General features: G+C 35.9%; 1 protein-coding gene across 2 annotated transcripts in view; it reads right to left on the minus strand.

The window, feature by feature from the left end:
- Positions 1 to 15,733, minus strand: part of Vps13c (vacuolar protein sorting 13 homolog C) — a 148,504-nt gene that overhangs the window by 30,090 nt on the left and 102,681 nt on the right. For both annotated transcript variants that reach the window (XM_042687770.1, XM_042687771.1), the window contains exons 56-64: positions 15,255 to 15,415; positions 14,147 to 14,268; positions 13,178 to 13,472; positions 11,409 to 11,798; positions 8,229 to 8,333; positions 7,361 to 7,525; positions 5,624 to 5,752; positions 5,252 to 5,385; positions 2,564 to 2,690 (exon numbers count right to left, since the gene is read on the minus strand). In XM_042687770.1, the coding sequence (XP_042543704.1) occupies positions 2,564 to 2,690; positions 5,252 to 5,385; positions 5,624 to 5,752; positions 7,361 to 7,525; positions 8,229 to 8,333; positions 11,409 to 11,798; positions 13,178 to 13,472; positions 14,147 to 14,268; positions 15,255 to 15,415 (1,628 nt within the window). The remainder of the gene's footprint in view (positions 1 to 2,563; positions 2,691 to 5,251; positions 5,386 to 5,623; positions 5,753 to 7,360; positions 7,526 to 8,228; positions 8,334 to 11,408; positions 11,799 to 13,177; positions 13,473 to 14,146; positions 14,269 to 15,254; positions 15,416 to 15,733) is intronic.

Genomic DNA, 15,733 nt, shown 5'->3' on the forward strand with positions numbered 1-15,733 from the left:
AAATGCTCTTGGACAATAGGCTCCTGAGGAAAAAGCTCTGAACCTCTGAGCCAGACAGCAAAAATGTCAGACAACTGAAGCCTCTTTCTCCTACTTGTAAGTATCAGAGTTTCTTCACTGTGAAGGTAAAGCACACTCAAACCAAAAGATTTCCACAAAAAAACATGAAAGCTCACAACATAGGAGCTATCCTATTTTTTCAAAGACTGAATGTATCTTTCTCTTTTATATCTCAGAAGGAATACAGGGGAATAGAATATAGTCACTGTTGGACATTTACAACTTTAAAGAAAAACTTGAGAGCCTTTCCAACAACTAGCTTAACTAGCTTAATATGACACTATATGAACTCTTTCATCATGGGAGTATCTCCTTCCAGAAACTGGATGATGTACCACTAATTCAAGGGCAATTCCTATCTTAAGAGAAGGAGGCTCTTATTCCTCTTCTAGAATCATGAATTCAAGAAATAACATATTTTGGCCAGGCACCAGGGCTCATACCTGTAATCCTAGCTACTAAGGAGGCTGAGATCTGAGGATCACGGTTCAAAGCCAGCCTGGGCAGAAAAGTCAGTGAGACTCTTTATCTCCAATAAGCCACCAGAAAACCAAAGTGGTGCTGTGGCTCAAGTGGTAAAGTGCTAGACTTCAGCTGAAGAGCTGAGGGACAGTGCCCACTAGCGTTCAAGCCCAAATGACCATCAACAACAAAAAAAGAAATAACATATAACATATTTAATTAGCTTAGCTACCTGAATATTGTTTAAAAAATGTAACACTAGATATCTAATGAGATAATTTGCATACTATCAAACTACTGATTAATAAATTATATGTCCTTACTTAGGGAAATAAGCCTAAAAACCTCACAGCTAACAAGAGTATAGATTTCTTAATGTTCTATTTCACTTAACCTTAAAATTCTTTAAAAAAGGGTGAATCCCACTTTGGAAAGCAGTATGGAGGTTCCTCAAAAGATTACACATAGATCTTCCCCTATGACCCAGCAATCCCACTTTTGGGCATTTACCCAAATAATCACAAGCAAGGCCACACTAAAGCTACCAGCACAACTATGTTTATTGCAGCATTATTCAGCATAGTTAAGCTATGAAACCAACCCAGATGCCCTCAATAGATGAATGGATCAAGAAAATGTGGTATATATGTATACAATGGAATTCTATGCCTCCATCAGAAAGAATGACACCGCCCCATTTGTTAGGAAATAGAAAGACTTGGAAAAAATTATATTAAGTGAAGTAAGCCAGGCCCAAAGAAACATAGGTCCCATGGTTTCCCTTATTTGCAATAACTAGTATATGTTTAGGTCAAGCAGAAAAGGTCAAAAGCTGCACATATGACCATATAAGATGATGCTAAGAGAAATGAACCCCAAGATAGGGACACAAGAGGTTTTATCTTTCTTGCTATTGTTTTTAATGTACTTATAATATACTATGTGATTTTTTGTTGTTGTATGTTCTTCCCCCATGGTATAACCCCTGTTGTCATTGTATTTAATTCTGGTACTCTGCATCTTGTATATACATTTTTCTAATTTGGTGGGGGGAGGACAAAATGCTGAAACAAGGATAGGGGTTGACTCATTGTAACAATGAGATGTACAAGACAATATGTTGAAAATGAACTTTACAACTTCAGGAGGAGGGGGGAGGAAGAGGGAAGAGTAGTGGAGGTAGGTAGGTAAGGCATGGTAGGGGAAAAACAAAGGAGAGGTAACAATGCTCAATAAGAAATTACTCATTACCTTACTCATGTAACTGTAACTCCTCTATAGTATCTTTTCAATAAAAGATATATATTAAAAAAAAGTTAATCAATGCTTTATTGGTCTCACTTAGACAAGATACAAACCTATTTTATTTATTTATTTATTTTGTCGGTCATGGGGCTGAACTCTGGGCCTGGGCGCTTTCCCTCGGCTCTTCAGCTCAAGGTGAACCCTTGAGCCACAGCACCACTTTCAGTTTTCTAGTGATTTATTGGAGATAAGAGTCTCATGGAGTTTCCTGCCTGGGCTGGCTTTGAACTGTGATCCTCAGATCTCAGCCTCCTGAGTAGCTAGGCTTACAGGCATGAGCCACCAGGACCCCACTAAAGCTATTTTTTTTTCTGTCAGTTGTGGGGCTTGAACTCTGGGCCTGAGCACTGTCCCTCAGCTCTTCAGCTCAAGGTTGGTGCTCTACCACTTGAGCTATAGCACCACTTCCAGTTTTCTGGTGGTTTACTGGAGATAAGAGTTTCACAGACTTTCTTGCCGGGGTTGGTTTTGAACCGTGATCCTCAGATCTCAGCCTCCTGAGTAGCTAGGATTATAGGCATGAGCCACCAGCACCTGGTGCTATTTTTTAAATGTAAATACATTTGGATATTTTTATGATAAAACATCAGTATGAACAATCTAAACTCTGAAAGCACCTTACTGTGAAAGCACTTTCAAGTTACTTTTAGTTGAAAGCCAAGATGTGATGTAGCCAGCTAGACTATTCCCATCTCACCCCACAACTCATACAGCACTCATTCTCATCAAATGGTACCTTTAACAGGTCATGTTCCCCAAGATTTGCTGAATATCTCCATGTAAGTTTTCGGGGTCCAGTAGGATCAGCCCAAGCAAAAAGTCGAGCTTTCCTTGGGGGTAAGTCCACTTCCTCCTGTGTCCCACTAAAAGAAAGGAAAGTTATTAACACCTTGGCCTTGAAAAAACAAGGCCTGAAGTTTATTAAAGTAGGGACTAGCACAAAAGTCCTAATAAATTATTTAATAAATAAAACATGACTCTGCCTACATAAGCTAAAATGTCTAACAAACTATTTTAAAGCTTGGGGCGACAGATTATTACCCTATGATATTGTTTCCAACGCCTCAATAAGCTAGATTGATCTAGGCACAAACACACCAATGAAATTCACTAATACAAATGAACCAGTAAATCAACATTCACTTAATGAAGAGGCTTTGTACAGTAAATATCCTCCATAACAGAACATCATTCAATGCCTATATTTAATCTTTCAATCAAATCTATTACTTAAGCTATCCAAAATGAATATGTGTATGTATGCATACACATATGCATATCAGCAAAAGCAAAACAAAGCATATAGTATTCCAACTCAAAGCTAGTATGTAGTGTGGCATGGGCTGGCAGCACAACCGAGGAGCTTGCTGAAATGCAAAGTCCTGCAACCTCTCCACATGCTGCTAAATCAGAATCTGAATGGCAACAAAAACTGACCACTAAAGTTTAAAAATCTTGGTTTGTCTTTCCATTTCCTAATGTGAGATAATATATATATATATATATATATATATATATATATACACACACACACACACATACGCATATCAGAAAAAGCAAAACAAAGCCTATATATACAAAACAAAGCATACACACACACACACACATATATATATATGTATATATATATATATGTATATATCTCATTTTCTTGATCCACTCATCTACTGAGGGGCATCTAGATTGGTTCCATATCTTAGCTATGGTGAATAATGCTGCAATAAACATAGTTGTGCTTGTTTGTTTTCATTTGGGTAAATGCCAAAGAAATTTAAGTACCATGGTTTCCCTTATTTGCAATAATTAGTATAGGATAATCTTATCAGATAAGCTGAAAAGTTCAAAAGCTATGTATATATGACCATATAAGATGATACTAAGTGAAATGAACCCCAAGATACGGACACAAGAGGTCTGTCTTTGTTGTTGTTTTAAATGTACTATGTGATTTTTTTTGTTTCCTTTGTGTGTTTTTACCCCTATGGTATATTCCCTGTTGTCACTGTACTTGGTTTTGATACCCTGCATCTTGTATATACATTTGTCTAATCTGGAGAGGGGGAGGGGAATAACAAAATGGTAAAATAAGGACACAGGATGACCCACTGCAACAATGATACCCACAGGACAGTATAGTGGAAACAAACTTTACAACTTGGGGTGGGGGGTCAGGGGACTGTGGTAGGTGGGGGAGGGAAGGGATAGTGGGACAACAACAAGGGAAGGAGTAATGATGATCGACAAGTAATGTACTCATTGCCTTACTCATGTAACTGTAACCCTCTGTACAGCATCTTTATAATAAAATTAAAAACAAATCTTGGTCTATATACTACAAAATAAAGTAATCTACCTAGGTTTTGATCCTGGATCTGTATTTTTTTTTCTTTTTTTGTCAAGGTGATGAACAGAGGGTTTACAGTTCCATAAGTAAGGTAATAAGTACATTTCTTGTCAAACTTGTTACCCTTTCCCTGATTTTTCTATTACTTTCCCTCTCATTAGACCCACAGCAGGAAAGTTAAGAACAGGGAAATCTTCAAGGAATTTATAAATATATTTATTTGGTTGTATACATATATAATGTATAATATATATAATGTATGTTGAGGGCTTAAAACTATTATGCCATTAAGCAATAACATCAGCAAAATGACAGCACAAGCGAGGGCAGAATAACAAAATTCCTATTACCTTGCACTATAAATTCAGCATCACTCTCTACTCACTGTCCTTTCATTTAGACAACTCTGCTCCCACTAACCAAAAAGCAGATACAGATTCATCAGGAGAGGTTCACTGAGCATCTCCATGTTACAAAGAGAAAAGAATGCTTAAGCAGGTTCACAGTGCCGTATTTGCTACTCTAAACATTAAAAATCCCTAAAAGATCTTTTACCAAGTGTGTTGTCAAATCTGACAGGAAAACTTGATTTGAACTGACATGAGACAACTGAAAGTCTCTAATTTGTCTTGCTTGGTGTGAATATCTATAAGCTTTACGTCAGAAATACTAACATGTTGATTTTAAGTACTTTCTCAAGACTTGCTCAAAGTATTTGTTTAAAAAAAACAACCCAAAGAGTATGAGTTCAATATTACCTTTCTAAAACCTGGAAACATTTGAAACCAAGTGCTTCCCTAAAAGGCAGAGTAGACCAATGGCAGTAAATCAGAAGCCTTTAGGCATGATGGTACAACAGTAGAAGCTACTAGGGAGGCAGGGTCAAGAAAAGCTCAGTTTGAGGCCAGCCAAGGCAAAAGTTATCATGACTCTATTTCAAAATATAAAGGATAAGGATCATACTTAGTAGAGTGGTACAGTGCTTGCGTAGCAAGTGCAAGGCCTTGCATTCAATTTCCAGTACTGTAAAAATAGATTAAGTAAATAAATCAGAATTTCCATTAACTCTATTTTTCATACCTTTGTTTATATGTGAGGATGGCCCATGGTGTATGGTTTATTATCAGGGCAGGGGCAGACCCTTCATGATAATCAGAAAAGGTTATGACAGTTGAGTGCTCAGCAATGTTTACATCCACCAAGATACCTCCATTCTATTGAAGGAAAACATATACACAATTATTGTACTAGTTTAATGTTACTTACATATATAATTCTATAAGTTTTTCAAAAATAATAAGCTTTGGTTTCTAAAATTTTACACATGCATAACATTATAAATTCATGCAACACCACCTTCAAATAATTACCAGTAGATTTTTTTTAGAATAGTTTATATAGTCTAAGGCAAATTTTAAAAGTCAATGACTCTGCATTTTGGAAAGAACTTACCAGGTCCTCTAAGCTCAATAAAGTGCCATTATCCTGCCGATTATAAAAGAATGGTTTGGAAGATCCTTCACAGCCCACCACTCTCACACAAAGTTTGCCTGACAAATTTTCAGGCCAAAATGGAAGGCACTAAAAATATAAAAATTAATATCAGTTTGAAAACGGTACTATGGCATAAACAAGACACTAAGCTTTCAACTTTCAATGTGACTTTGATTAAATTATTTCTTCAAATGTTCTCTCTACTTCTTATAGTACAACCATTGACAAGCTAGGTATTGAAGAACACACCTGTAATCCAAACACTTGAAGGCTGAGGCAGGATGATCAAGAGTTAAAAGATCAGCCTGGACTACAAATTGAGAGCCCATCTCAACCAAAGACTAAACCAAAATACACAATAACTATTTTTTAAAATAAAACTCTTTGGAATATATATTTATCTATATGTTACAATTAAAATATAAAGAGCCTATTAATTAAGATCACTACCTCAGATATCTTGAATATTTTTAAAAACTATAATCTTAACAACATTCGCTTTTGTGTGTATTTCATTTACATCATTAATGCATGAAGAGTTCTCTCATAGAGCAGCTTTTCCTAGATAAACCAGAAAGACAAACGAAGGCAGAGAAAGAGAGTATCTCAGAATTGCTGAAAGAACTGATTACTTTCTCTTTGATGTTACTAAAACCATATTCTCCCTTGAGCCTATTTCTTGTCTACAAAATCCAGGATTTAGTTCCTAATTCAAAATTTCCTACTGCTATCGAACAAATCCTGACAGCTCATATCAAAGATAAAAATTATTATTATTTATTTGTTTCCAAGACATGGGGAGATAATTTTAGGTGCCATGAAAAGACCATGACTCTTAGAACTCTAAATCTGTATTACATCTGCCCTTTTGAGCAAAAAATAACTTTACAATTTTTTTTTTTATTAAACTTGTCTGGAGAATAGCCTTCACCTATGTGAAGATCAGGTGATTTGGTTGCTGAAATCAGTCCAAGTCAAGTGACACTATCTGAATACCTACTCTACTCCTTCACTCTTTCCCTTATCATCACCATCTCCTCAAACCTTAATGAGCCTGAACAGTTTAGTTCAAATCCTACCTCTTCCATGAAACTTGACATTTTGATATAGACTACCAATATGTACCAAATCAACTATTAAGACCTTACTGACCCTAAAAAAGTCTGAACCTCAATCTCCTTTTCTATAAAATGTGAAAGCTGAATTCTTGTTAATTAACAAGTAAATGTCCAGTTCACTTATTCAGAAATTCTATAAAACCTGTAACTTACATACTATCTTTTTCTCCATGTGTTAATTTATAGGCATCTCAGGCCCTGATAAGGTTATATAGCTCCTTAGGTATAGAGATACTATCCTGACAATGTGTACAGGGACATTTTCTTGACAATTATCTTTATAAAATTTACACTATCTCTATGAACTTTTCATAATATACATCCACATTTTATATGTGTGCGAAGAACTGGAGAATGACTGTTAATTATGTAGAGTGAGCTTGTAGAAAATACTACCAATGACTCTTTCCAAACGTATGTCTACAGTATGTAAGAAAAAATTTCAAAGCCTGCTGTCTTAGTTTAACAAATAAATATGATACATAAGAGTGAGTATACAAAAGGCATATAAAACTCACTTAACATGTCCATATCTATTTTTATTTTAGGAATGAGTTACATGAAAAGGCAATTTTACCTCTGAGGAAGCAACATAGCTCCATTTGTTGGTCGGTATAGAGCCATCAGGGGCAATCTCCCCAACTTCGAGTTCTAAGGAAGACTTGTTTGCAATGGTACAGAAAGGGGTCAAAGTGACTATTCGGGAGAGATTGAAGCTGCTCATTTTGATGCTGACACCAACCTGTGGGAAGTAAACACACAAGCTTATTTTTGAGCACTTTTCAATCTTTTTGAAATTGACACAACTCTCTCATTCACACAGATATCTTAAAATATTTTAAAAATAAGAATTCTTAAAGTAACTAATAAAAGCTGTATTATAGGGCTGGGAAGGTGGCTCAGTGGTAGAGCGTTTGCCTTGCATGCATGAGGCCCTGGATTCGATGCCTCAGCACCACATAAGCAGAAAAAAAAAAGGCCAGAAGTGGTGCTGTGGCTCAAGTGGTAGAGCGCTAGTCTTGAGCTGAAGAGCTGAGGGACAGCGCCCAGGCCCAGAGTTCAGGCCCCATCACTGGACCCAAAAAAAAAAAAGTTGTATTCTACTACTATTACCATCTAACTAAAAGGGAAATTTTTAGTGCCTGAGTTTGGCTCTAAAAGAAACTAAGTCAAGAACATCAATTAATAAAGTAGTAATAATTTGCAATAACACATTTAATCTGTGAACCTTTTAATATTCTAAACATAAAATTGAAGTGATAGTCAAATACATCAGTTTCCTTCAGGGAATTCAACTCATTGTTTAAACAAATTCAAGTTCTCCTTTAATTACAGTGGTTATAGAAATTTGTAGATAGCACTCAATTTAATACTTTGATATCAAACTACTGAACTATGGGAAAGATGAATACAGTCGAAGATAATTAAATTAAGCAGATGCTTACCAGGTATTCCATGTTGTTGGCAGGACACTTCACACAGCCATAACTTCCCACTGTATCCAATGAGAAACTATTGGACCAGGAACTGGTTGAAATTTTTAACTGTACCTATAGCAGAAAACACATACTATCATATTAAAAAACTTAAAAGATGATATTCACTCTATTTGTTAGGATGTTTCTAGACTGCTAAAAATTCTTTTAGCACCTAAGACATAGGAAAATATAATCACAGTCGTATTACAAATGCAACAGAACCACAGACAATATAACAAAAATATAGCTCTCACCATCCCATTCATCTGAGCAGAAAGTAAATTTAAAGATAGACACCAGTGAGATCTTGCTTATGAAAATAAAGATTAATTAAGACTAAGATGATTAAGAAAATTGTTATAACAAACAAGACCATACTAAAGCTACTAGCACAACTATGTTTATTGCAGCATTATACACCATAGCTAAGATATGGAACCAATCCAGATGTCCCTCAGTAGATGAATGGATCAAGAAAATGTTGTGTATATACACAATGGAATTCTATGCCTCCATCAGAAAGAATATCATTGCCCCATTTGTTAGGAAATGGAAAGACTTAGAAAAAATTATATTAAGTGAAGTAAGCCAGGCCCAAAGAAACATAGGTCCCATGGTTTCCCTTATTTGCAATAACTAGTATATGTCTGAGACAAGCAGAAAAGGCCAGATAAGATGATGTTAGGTGAAATGAACCCCAAGATAAGGACACAAGTGTTTTTTTCTTTCTTGTTATTGTTTCTAACATATTTATAAGGTGATTTTTTTGTTGCTTTGTTTATCCCTCCCCCACAGCATAACCCTTGTTTTCACTGTATTTGATGTTGGTATAATTTGGGGAGGGGTAGGGGAAAATTTGTTTAAATAGGGATACAAGTGGACCCATTGCAACAATGAGATGTACAAGACGCTATGCCGAAAAATGAACTTTACAACTTGGGCAGGGAGGGGGGGAGTGTAGTTGTGGAGATGGGAAGGCAGGGATGGTAGGGGAAAAACAAAGGAGGAGGCAACAATACTTGATAAGAAATGTACGCATTACCTTGCTCATGTAATTGTAACCCCTCCGTATGGTATTTTCACAATAAAAAACTTATCAAAAAAGATTTCCTACTATTAGACTTACAATACAGAGCTAACAAATTCTTAAATATACAGAGTTGGTGACATTATTTAGCAGACACTTAACATCAAGGTTTTGTCAGAGGCACTATGAAGACAGTAGGACACAGTTCATGTCTTCAATAGAATTGAAATAAACAGGGAAACCAGGAAATAATACCAATAATTATGCCAAAAGGTTCAATGACAGAGGCCATAGAACAGAGGCAGATGCTATGGAAAATATAGCATGAGAGGACAATGAGTTTACTAGTAGATCTGGGATGGAAATCAAGTTTGTTTGTTTTTTTTGGTCAGTCATAGGGCTTGAACTCGGGGCCTGGACACTGTCCCTGAGCTTTTTTGCTAAAGGGTGAGCACTAGACAACTGTGAGATACAGCTCCAATTCTAGTTTTCTGTGGTTAATTGGAGATAAGAATCTTATGGACTAATGTGCTCATTATCTTGCCCATGTAATTGTAACCCCTCTGTACAGTATTTGCACAATAAAAAAAAATTTTAAAAAAAAGAATCTTATAGACTTTCCTGCCCTGGGGCTTCAGTCAATGATCCTCTACTCTCAGCCTCTTGAGTAGTTAGGATTACAGGCATGAGCCACCAGTGCTTGTCCATAAGCAGACATTTTAAAGAGAGAGACATAGTAGAAACAGACTGTAGGACAGGAAAGTCTATTCTGCTCCTGAATGTGCCATTCAAATTTTTACTAACCTAAAACACAGAAACACAAAGTTAACCTGGGACAATGTTTGGTCACCTGTTGTTTAGTGCTGGTACTGAGGCTGAAATCAGGGCCTGTATGCTGTCCTGAGCTTTTTCACATAAGGCTACTGCTCTACCACTGAGCTAGAGCTCTACTTCTGGCTTTTTGAGAGTAGCTTATTGGAAATTAGTCTCACAGACTTTCCTTCCCTGGGCTGGCTTTGAACTACGACCCTCAGATTTCAGCCGCCTGAGTAACTAGGAGTACAGGCGGGAGCCACCAGCACCCACATTACAATACCGTATATTAATCAACCCTCACTATCAGTGATTCTCAAAGTGGTCCCCAGATCACCAATGCTAGCATCACCTGAAAATCCTTTACAGATACAGAGATTCTCAAAAGCCATTCCTAGACTACCAAATCAAACTCTTAATTTTTGTTGTTGTTTTGTTTTGTTTGATACAAGTATTGGGGCTTGAACTCAAGAGTCTTATGCTCCCTCAGCTTTTTCATTCAAGGCTGGAGCCACACCTTCACTTTCCAGGTTTTTACTAGTTAACTGGAGATAACCGTCTCTGGGATTTGTTTGCTCAGCCTGGCTTCAAACCTCAATTCTCAGATCTTAACCTCCTGAGTAACTACAATTATAGGTGTCACTGGTGCCCATCTCAGCAAACAGTATTAAAAATCCTTTAAGTAATTGTAGTGTCCACTGAAAATTGAGAAGCACTACTGTAAGAATATAAATGGAATGACAAAGAATTTTCACTTATCAGGCCTCAGAATTCCAAAACACAAAGAGCAGATAATCAAAAAAGATGAGGAAAACAGGTTAAGTAGGAGAAATGGAAGAGCCAGAGGGGACAGAAGGTGCAGTGTATGGAAAAGCTTAGATTTAAGCACTTGAGAAAGAGTGCAAAGGAATGCAGAGATGAGTCTGAAGAGGAAAGAAGAGGCCAGAGCACAAAGGACAGGGCTTAGTCATTGGGCTTTTCTCATGCACTGGAAGGCTCAACTAATCTACAAGAAATGCAACTGCTGCATCTACAGAAATACCATGTCATCACTGGTAAAGGATATAAAATAAAACTTTTCCACCTGACAGGCTTTAAGAACACAAGGAATTCTGTATTCCCTGGAGAAGGCTTCAGGAAACTGCTGCTATTGGTTCCTATCATTCTCACCGGATTCTGCATTCCTGATGTCGCCTACATTTAATTCATGCCAAAGGCACTCAGCAAATAGGTAAACATGGTTTTGGAGTTCCAAGTTTCTAGATTAGGGATTTACCTATTTTAACTTGTTATATAAAAAAACATACCTTATTTTTACTAAAAATGTTCTTCTTCTTAAAAGAGAATAAAATGATGTCCCTAAAATCAGCCGGATGCTTCACATGAATATCTTCTGAACGATACTGGAGAACCCGAGAAGTTTTGTTAATTAACCAATAGGGACTAAAGACAGACAGCACCAGTCGGCTGCCAATTCTCCTGACATGTATTGACAGGTCGACTGTCATCACTTCTGCAGAGTCAGAGGAAAAACACACGAGGAAGAATTCCGGAAGTGTATCACATATGCGGAAGTGTCCATTCCAGTTTTTACCCAAGTATTTCACCAGGACTAATTCCATAATTTCTCCACCGATTCTAGAATGTAGAACATCAGCAGCACTTCCTTCTGCTAGCTCATGAGTTTCCGCTGTTCCCTAAAAGCAGACACACAAAATTCAAATCTGCTTAGCGATTTTCAAAAACATTTGAAAGTTAAAATATATATTTTATACAAGTGATTGTGAACTGCCAAATCTAGTCAGGTTTACACATTTATGAATACCTAGTAACCACTAAAGATTTAAAAGAAACACTACAATATTGTCACAGGCAGAACTGTCTGTTTGCCATAAGTCCTAAGTTTTGAGAACAAAATCATATCTGTGCCAAGAATCAAAGGCTGGGTTGCAGAGCCCTGAGGCTGTTGTCATTAGAGCTGTGTCATTAATGAGCCACTTAGCTGCTTGGGCTCCTCTATTCATATGCAATGGCTCATGGATCCCATATGAATAGACAAAGAAAAATGATGTCAAGTTATTTTGATGTCTTCTAAGAAAGGTGAAATGATTTTTTTTAAAACGAATAACCAACATATAAATCAGGCTTACTTGTTAAAAAGTTCTTGTATTTTTTGTTTGCCAGCAATGGTGTTTGACCTCATAGCCTTATACTTGCTCAACTGGCACTCTACTACTTGATCCATGCCTTCAGCATGGCTTTTCGCTGATTATTTTGGAGACAGAATTTCATGGACTTTTCTGCACAAGCTAGCTTTAAACCACAATCTTTCAGGTTTCAGCCTTCTAGGCAGTGAGGATTACAAGGTGTGAGCCATTGGCACCAAGCTTAAAAATGTCTTTTGTATATATACTATTTAGTTCATTTAATTCATTTTTGGTTCTTAACCTAGGAATGACTCACTGTTAAATAAAGAAAAAATGTAGGTTCCAACACTAAGAATTTTCCACTTTAAAATATCCCACTACTAGAAAATGTTCCTTATCATTTCCTTTTTTTTCCTTATTATATCTTAAGGTAGTAATTATTTTTATTTTCAGTAAGACCTAGGACCAAATAATTAGAATATTAACTTTAAAGTAAAAGCTGTAAGATTAATTATTTTATCATTGGCTCTTTTCTCCCCTGTAAGCAATGGAATTTTACTGAAATACCAAAGGGATGATGAAGGCTCTTAATTTATGGCAGACACAGAAAAGTAGTAGGGATCAATAAGCCAAACTGCCTAGTTTAAATGCTCACTTTACCAGTGATTATTTAGGGGACTGTGGACAGTCATTTAATCCCTCTGTGAAAAACGGTCTATTGCAGAAGGCTACTGTAAGGCTTAAATGTGTTAATAAACATAAAATGTACTATATGTTTGATACCAATAGAGGCTGTCAGTTCTTGGTCTCTTTGATACTAAATATTCCAAGTATGCTATGGAAAACACGACCATCAACAAGAAACATCAAACAGAACTGAATTTCACTTTGTGCAACAGTAAGAGTCAAACGAAGTGCAAGAAGTATACCTCAAGTAAATATCTTAGGGAATATGGAAGGAGATTCCGCAAAGTTAGAGGAGGATAAAGATGGATAATATAAGCTGGATCCCAGTCCTCGCCATGGGTACTGATATAGCTTAACTCATCAGGCAGAGCAATCGTATTCACAATGAGTGGCAAAAAGTTGACTTCCACTGAAGGGCACTGCAACATGCCTCTGACCTCCTTGCTCCGGTGAAGTTCTTCCTTCCAGGAGATGTAGGTGGTAGACGGTTTGTACTGATGCGCTAAGATTCCAGCTGGCTGAATAAACAACTGACCTCTGCAGAAAACAAAAGCAAAAGCAGCAGGAAAAAAAAATCTTTGAGAATGAAAAAAAACCTCACTAAATATTCTCAATAACCCTACAAAGTGGGTATTATTGTTGTTATTTTATGGCAAGGAAACTATGGCTAAGAAAGGTTAGGAAACTTGTTCAAAGTTATTCAGCTAACTCACAGAGCAACATTTTAGGAGGGAAAAAACAAAAACACTGTAAAACAAGGACAACTTAACTTTTTTCATCTCAATACAGAGATGATCTAATAAATATATTAAATACGTATCTTTAAACATTCTAAAATATCAAAAACAAAATAAGGAGTTCTAAGCTAACAAGTTCAATAAAAAGGCTGCATTTGTCTTAAAACTAGTTCTTAATAAATCTTCAGATAATAAAATGTGAGGTTTTCCTAGAAAATTGATCTATAATTGACAAAATTTAAAATATACAAGATGAATTTCTTCTTGAATGATTTATTTTTAAATGAACATATTTAATTGTATAAAGTAAGGAATTCACCGTGGTATTTTCATATATCCCTTCTTCCTCCTATCCTTCGGACCCTTCCCAATCCCTAAAAGTCCCTCCTTTAATTTGTTGTCCTTGCCATCCTTCCCCAGCTCCAATGACTAGTGTCCCATTCCATAGCATAATATATTCAAAGAAGTATCTACCTGTATGAATCTAGTGGGACATGGAACTCCTCCTCAGGTTTGGCTATTCCAATGGGCTCTAATAGCTTAACATTCTTAACGAATTTATAGATGGTAAATGCTATAGAGAAATGGTTTTTAATCTGTTGAAGAAAAAGATATACAATTATTTCAAAAAGACATATAAGTTAAAAACCATTGGTTTCATACAATCACTTAGATCTGAAAAGTTTCAAAACCAATACTGGAAAGTATATCCATTGACAATTAAAAATATTTAGAATGTTTTAAGTTTACTTTGTATGAATACATTATGTATTTATATATACAGATAACATATAAACTTGATGTCTAAGTGGCAGCTGGAAGTTACTAAAGTATAAACATACTCTGTATACTGCATAGTAATGCTTATCTGAAGTCTGTAATACTATCCTTCAAATCTGTGGTGTTCTTGAAGATTTCAGCCGCGTTTCTCCATTATAACCTTTCTCAATGCAGCATATGATTAAACAGAAAAGGACCAAAAGAGAGAAAAACAGTGTTCTTGACTATAGTATGACATATTGCAGCTAATAACAAAGAGATAAAAATATCCAAAAAAATTTGAAACCTTCTCAATTTGTAGCTAAATAGGAAGAAATGTCTTTCTGCTGATAATATAGTGACACACTGATACCTGTAAGGTACAGAAAAGTCAAAATGTTTGGTTAAACCTGAAAAGTAAAAGAAAATATTTATATAAATTAAAATGATGAAAAGATCTTTCAGGAGAGTGGATCACTCCACTGTTCCCTTCAAATACTCTTAAAAAATAAATACCAAGTGACCAAGAGAATGGTGTGTTATCCTATTTAACAACCAATTATAATTACACTGTTCCTTCACTCTGAATCTTTAAATGGAAAAAAACTTCATTAACTTTATATATAATAAATATGGGCTTAAAAGCAAACAACATTGTTTTTATCAGACATTTAAAATAAAGAATACTATGAAAGCAGGTTATTTATTATTTATCTTTGTTTTCCAGCACTGATGTAATGAAGTTGTACCATCTTCTATATTCAGGTGAATGACTTAATATCCTGACACTACAGAAGAAATGTAATCCATCAGTAGGGACTACCTGCAGAGGGGAGCGGAGAGTGATCACTTTGTTCCCTTCAGTAGCATCAATCTGTACCAAGACAGAGTCCGAGTGACTAGCATTGGGATTCCATACATTATACAATCGCCGTCCGGGTCTGGCAACAGGAATATTTGCAACTTCTGTATATCCATGTGGCACTAAGGCAGAGCATAAGTGAAGAGAATGTCAGTCAAATGTTCATTTATCAATATGTCCATGTCAGAATAATGAGCATCTCAAAATAACAAGGTTGTTTTCCCTACAACTGAAAGTAATCACTATAAAATGTTTGTCTAAAATGTAAGGAAGAAAAAAGAAAAAAAATAAGACTTTTGATCCAAAGCAACTTGGGGACTTTTGAGTATATTAAACAAAATCCAACTTAATTCTTCTCTCAACTATGGAGCAAGTCTCTTTTTCTTTTAATGGTAATCACTATCATCAGTATCTTAAGACATTCTGAATATTGTTATTTT

This window comes from Dipodomys spectabilis, unplaced genomic scaffold (assembly GCF_019054845.1).
Source record: "Dipodomys spectabilis isolate Male_0828 unplaced genomic scaffold, ASM1905484v1 ptg000108l, whole genome shotgun sequence".
In the NCBI taxonomy this organism is placed as follows: domain Eukaryota; kingdom Metazoa; phylum Chordata; class Mammalia; order Rodentia; family Heteromyidae; genus Dipodomys; species Dipodomys spectabilis.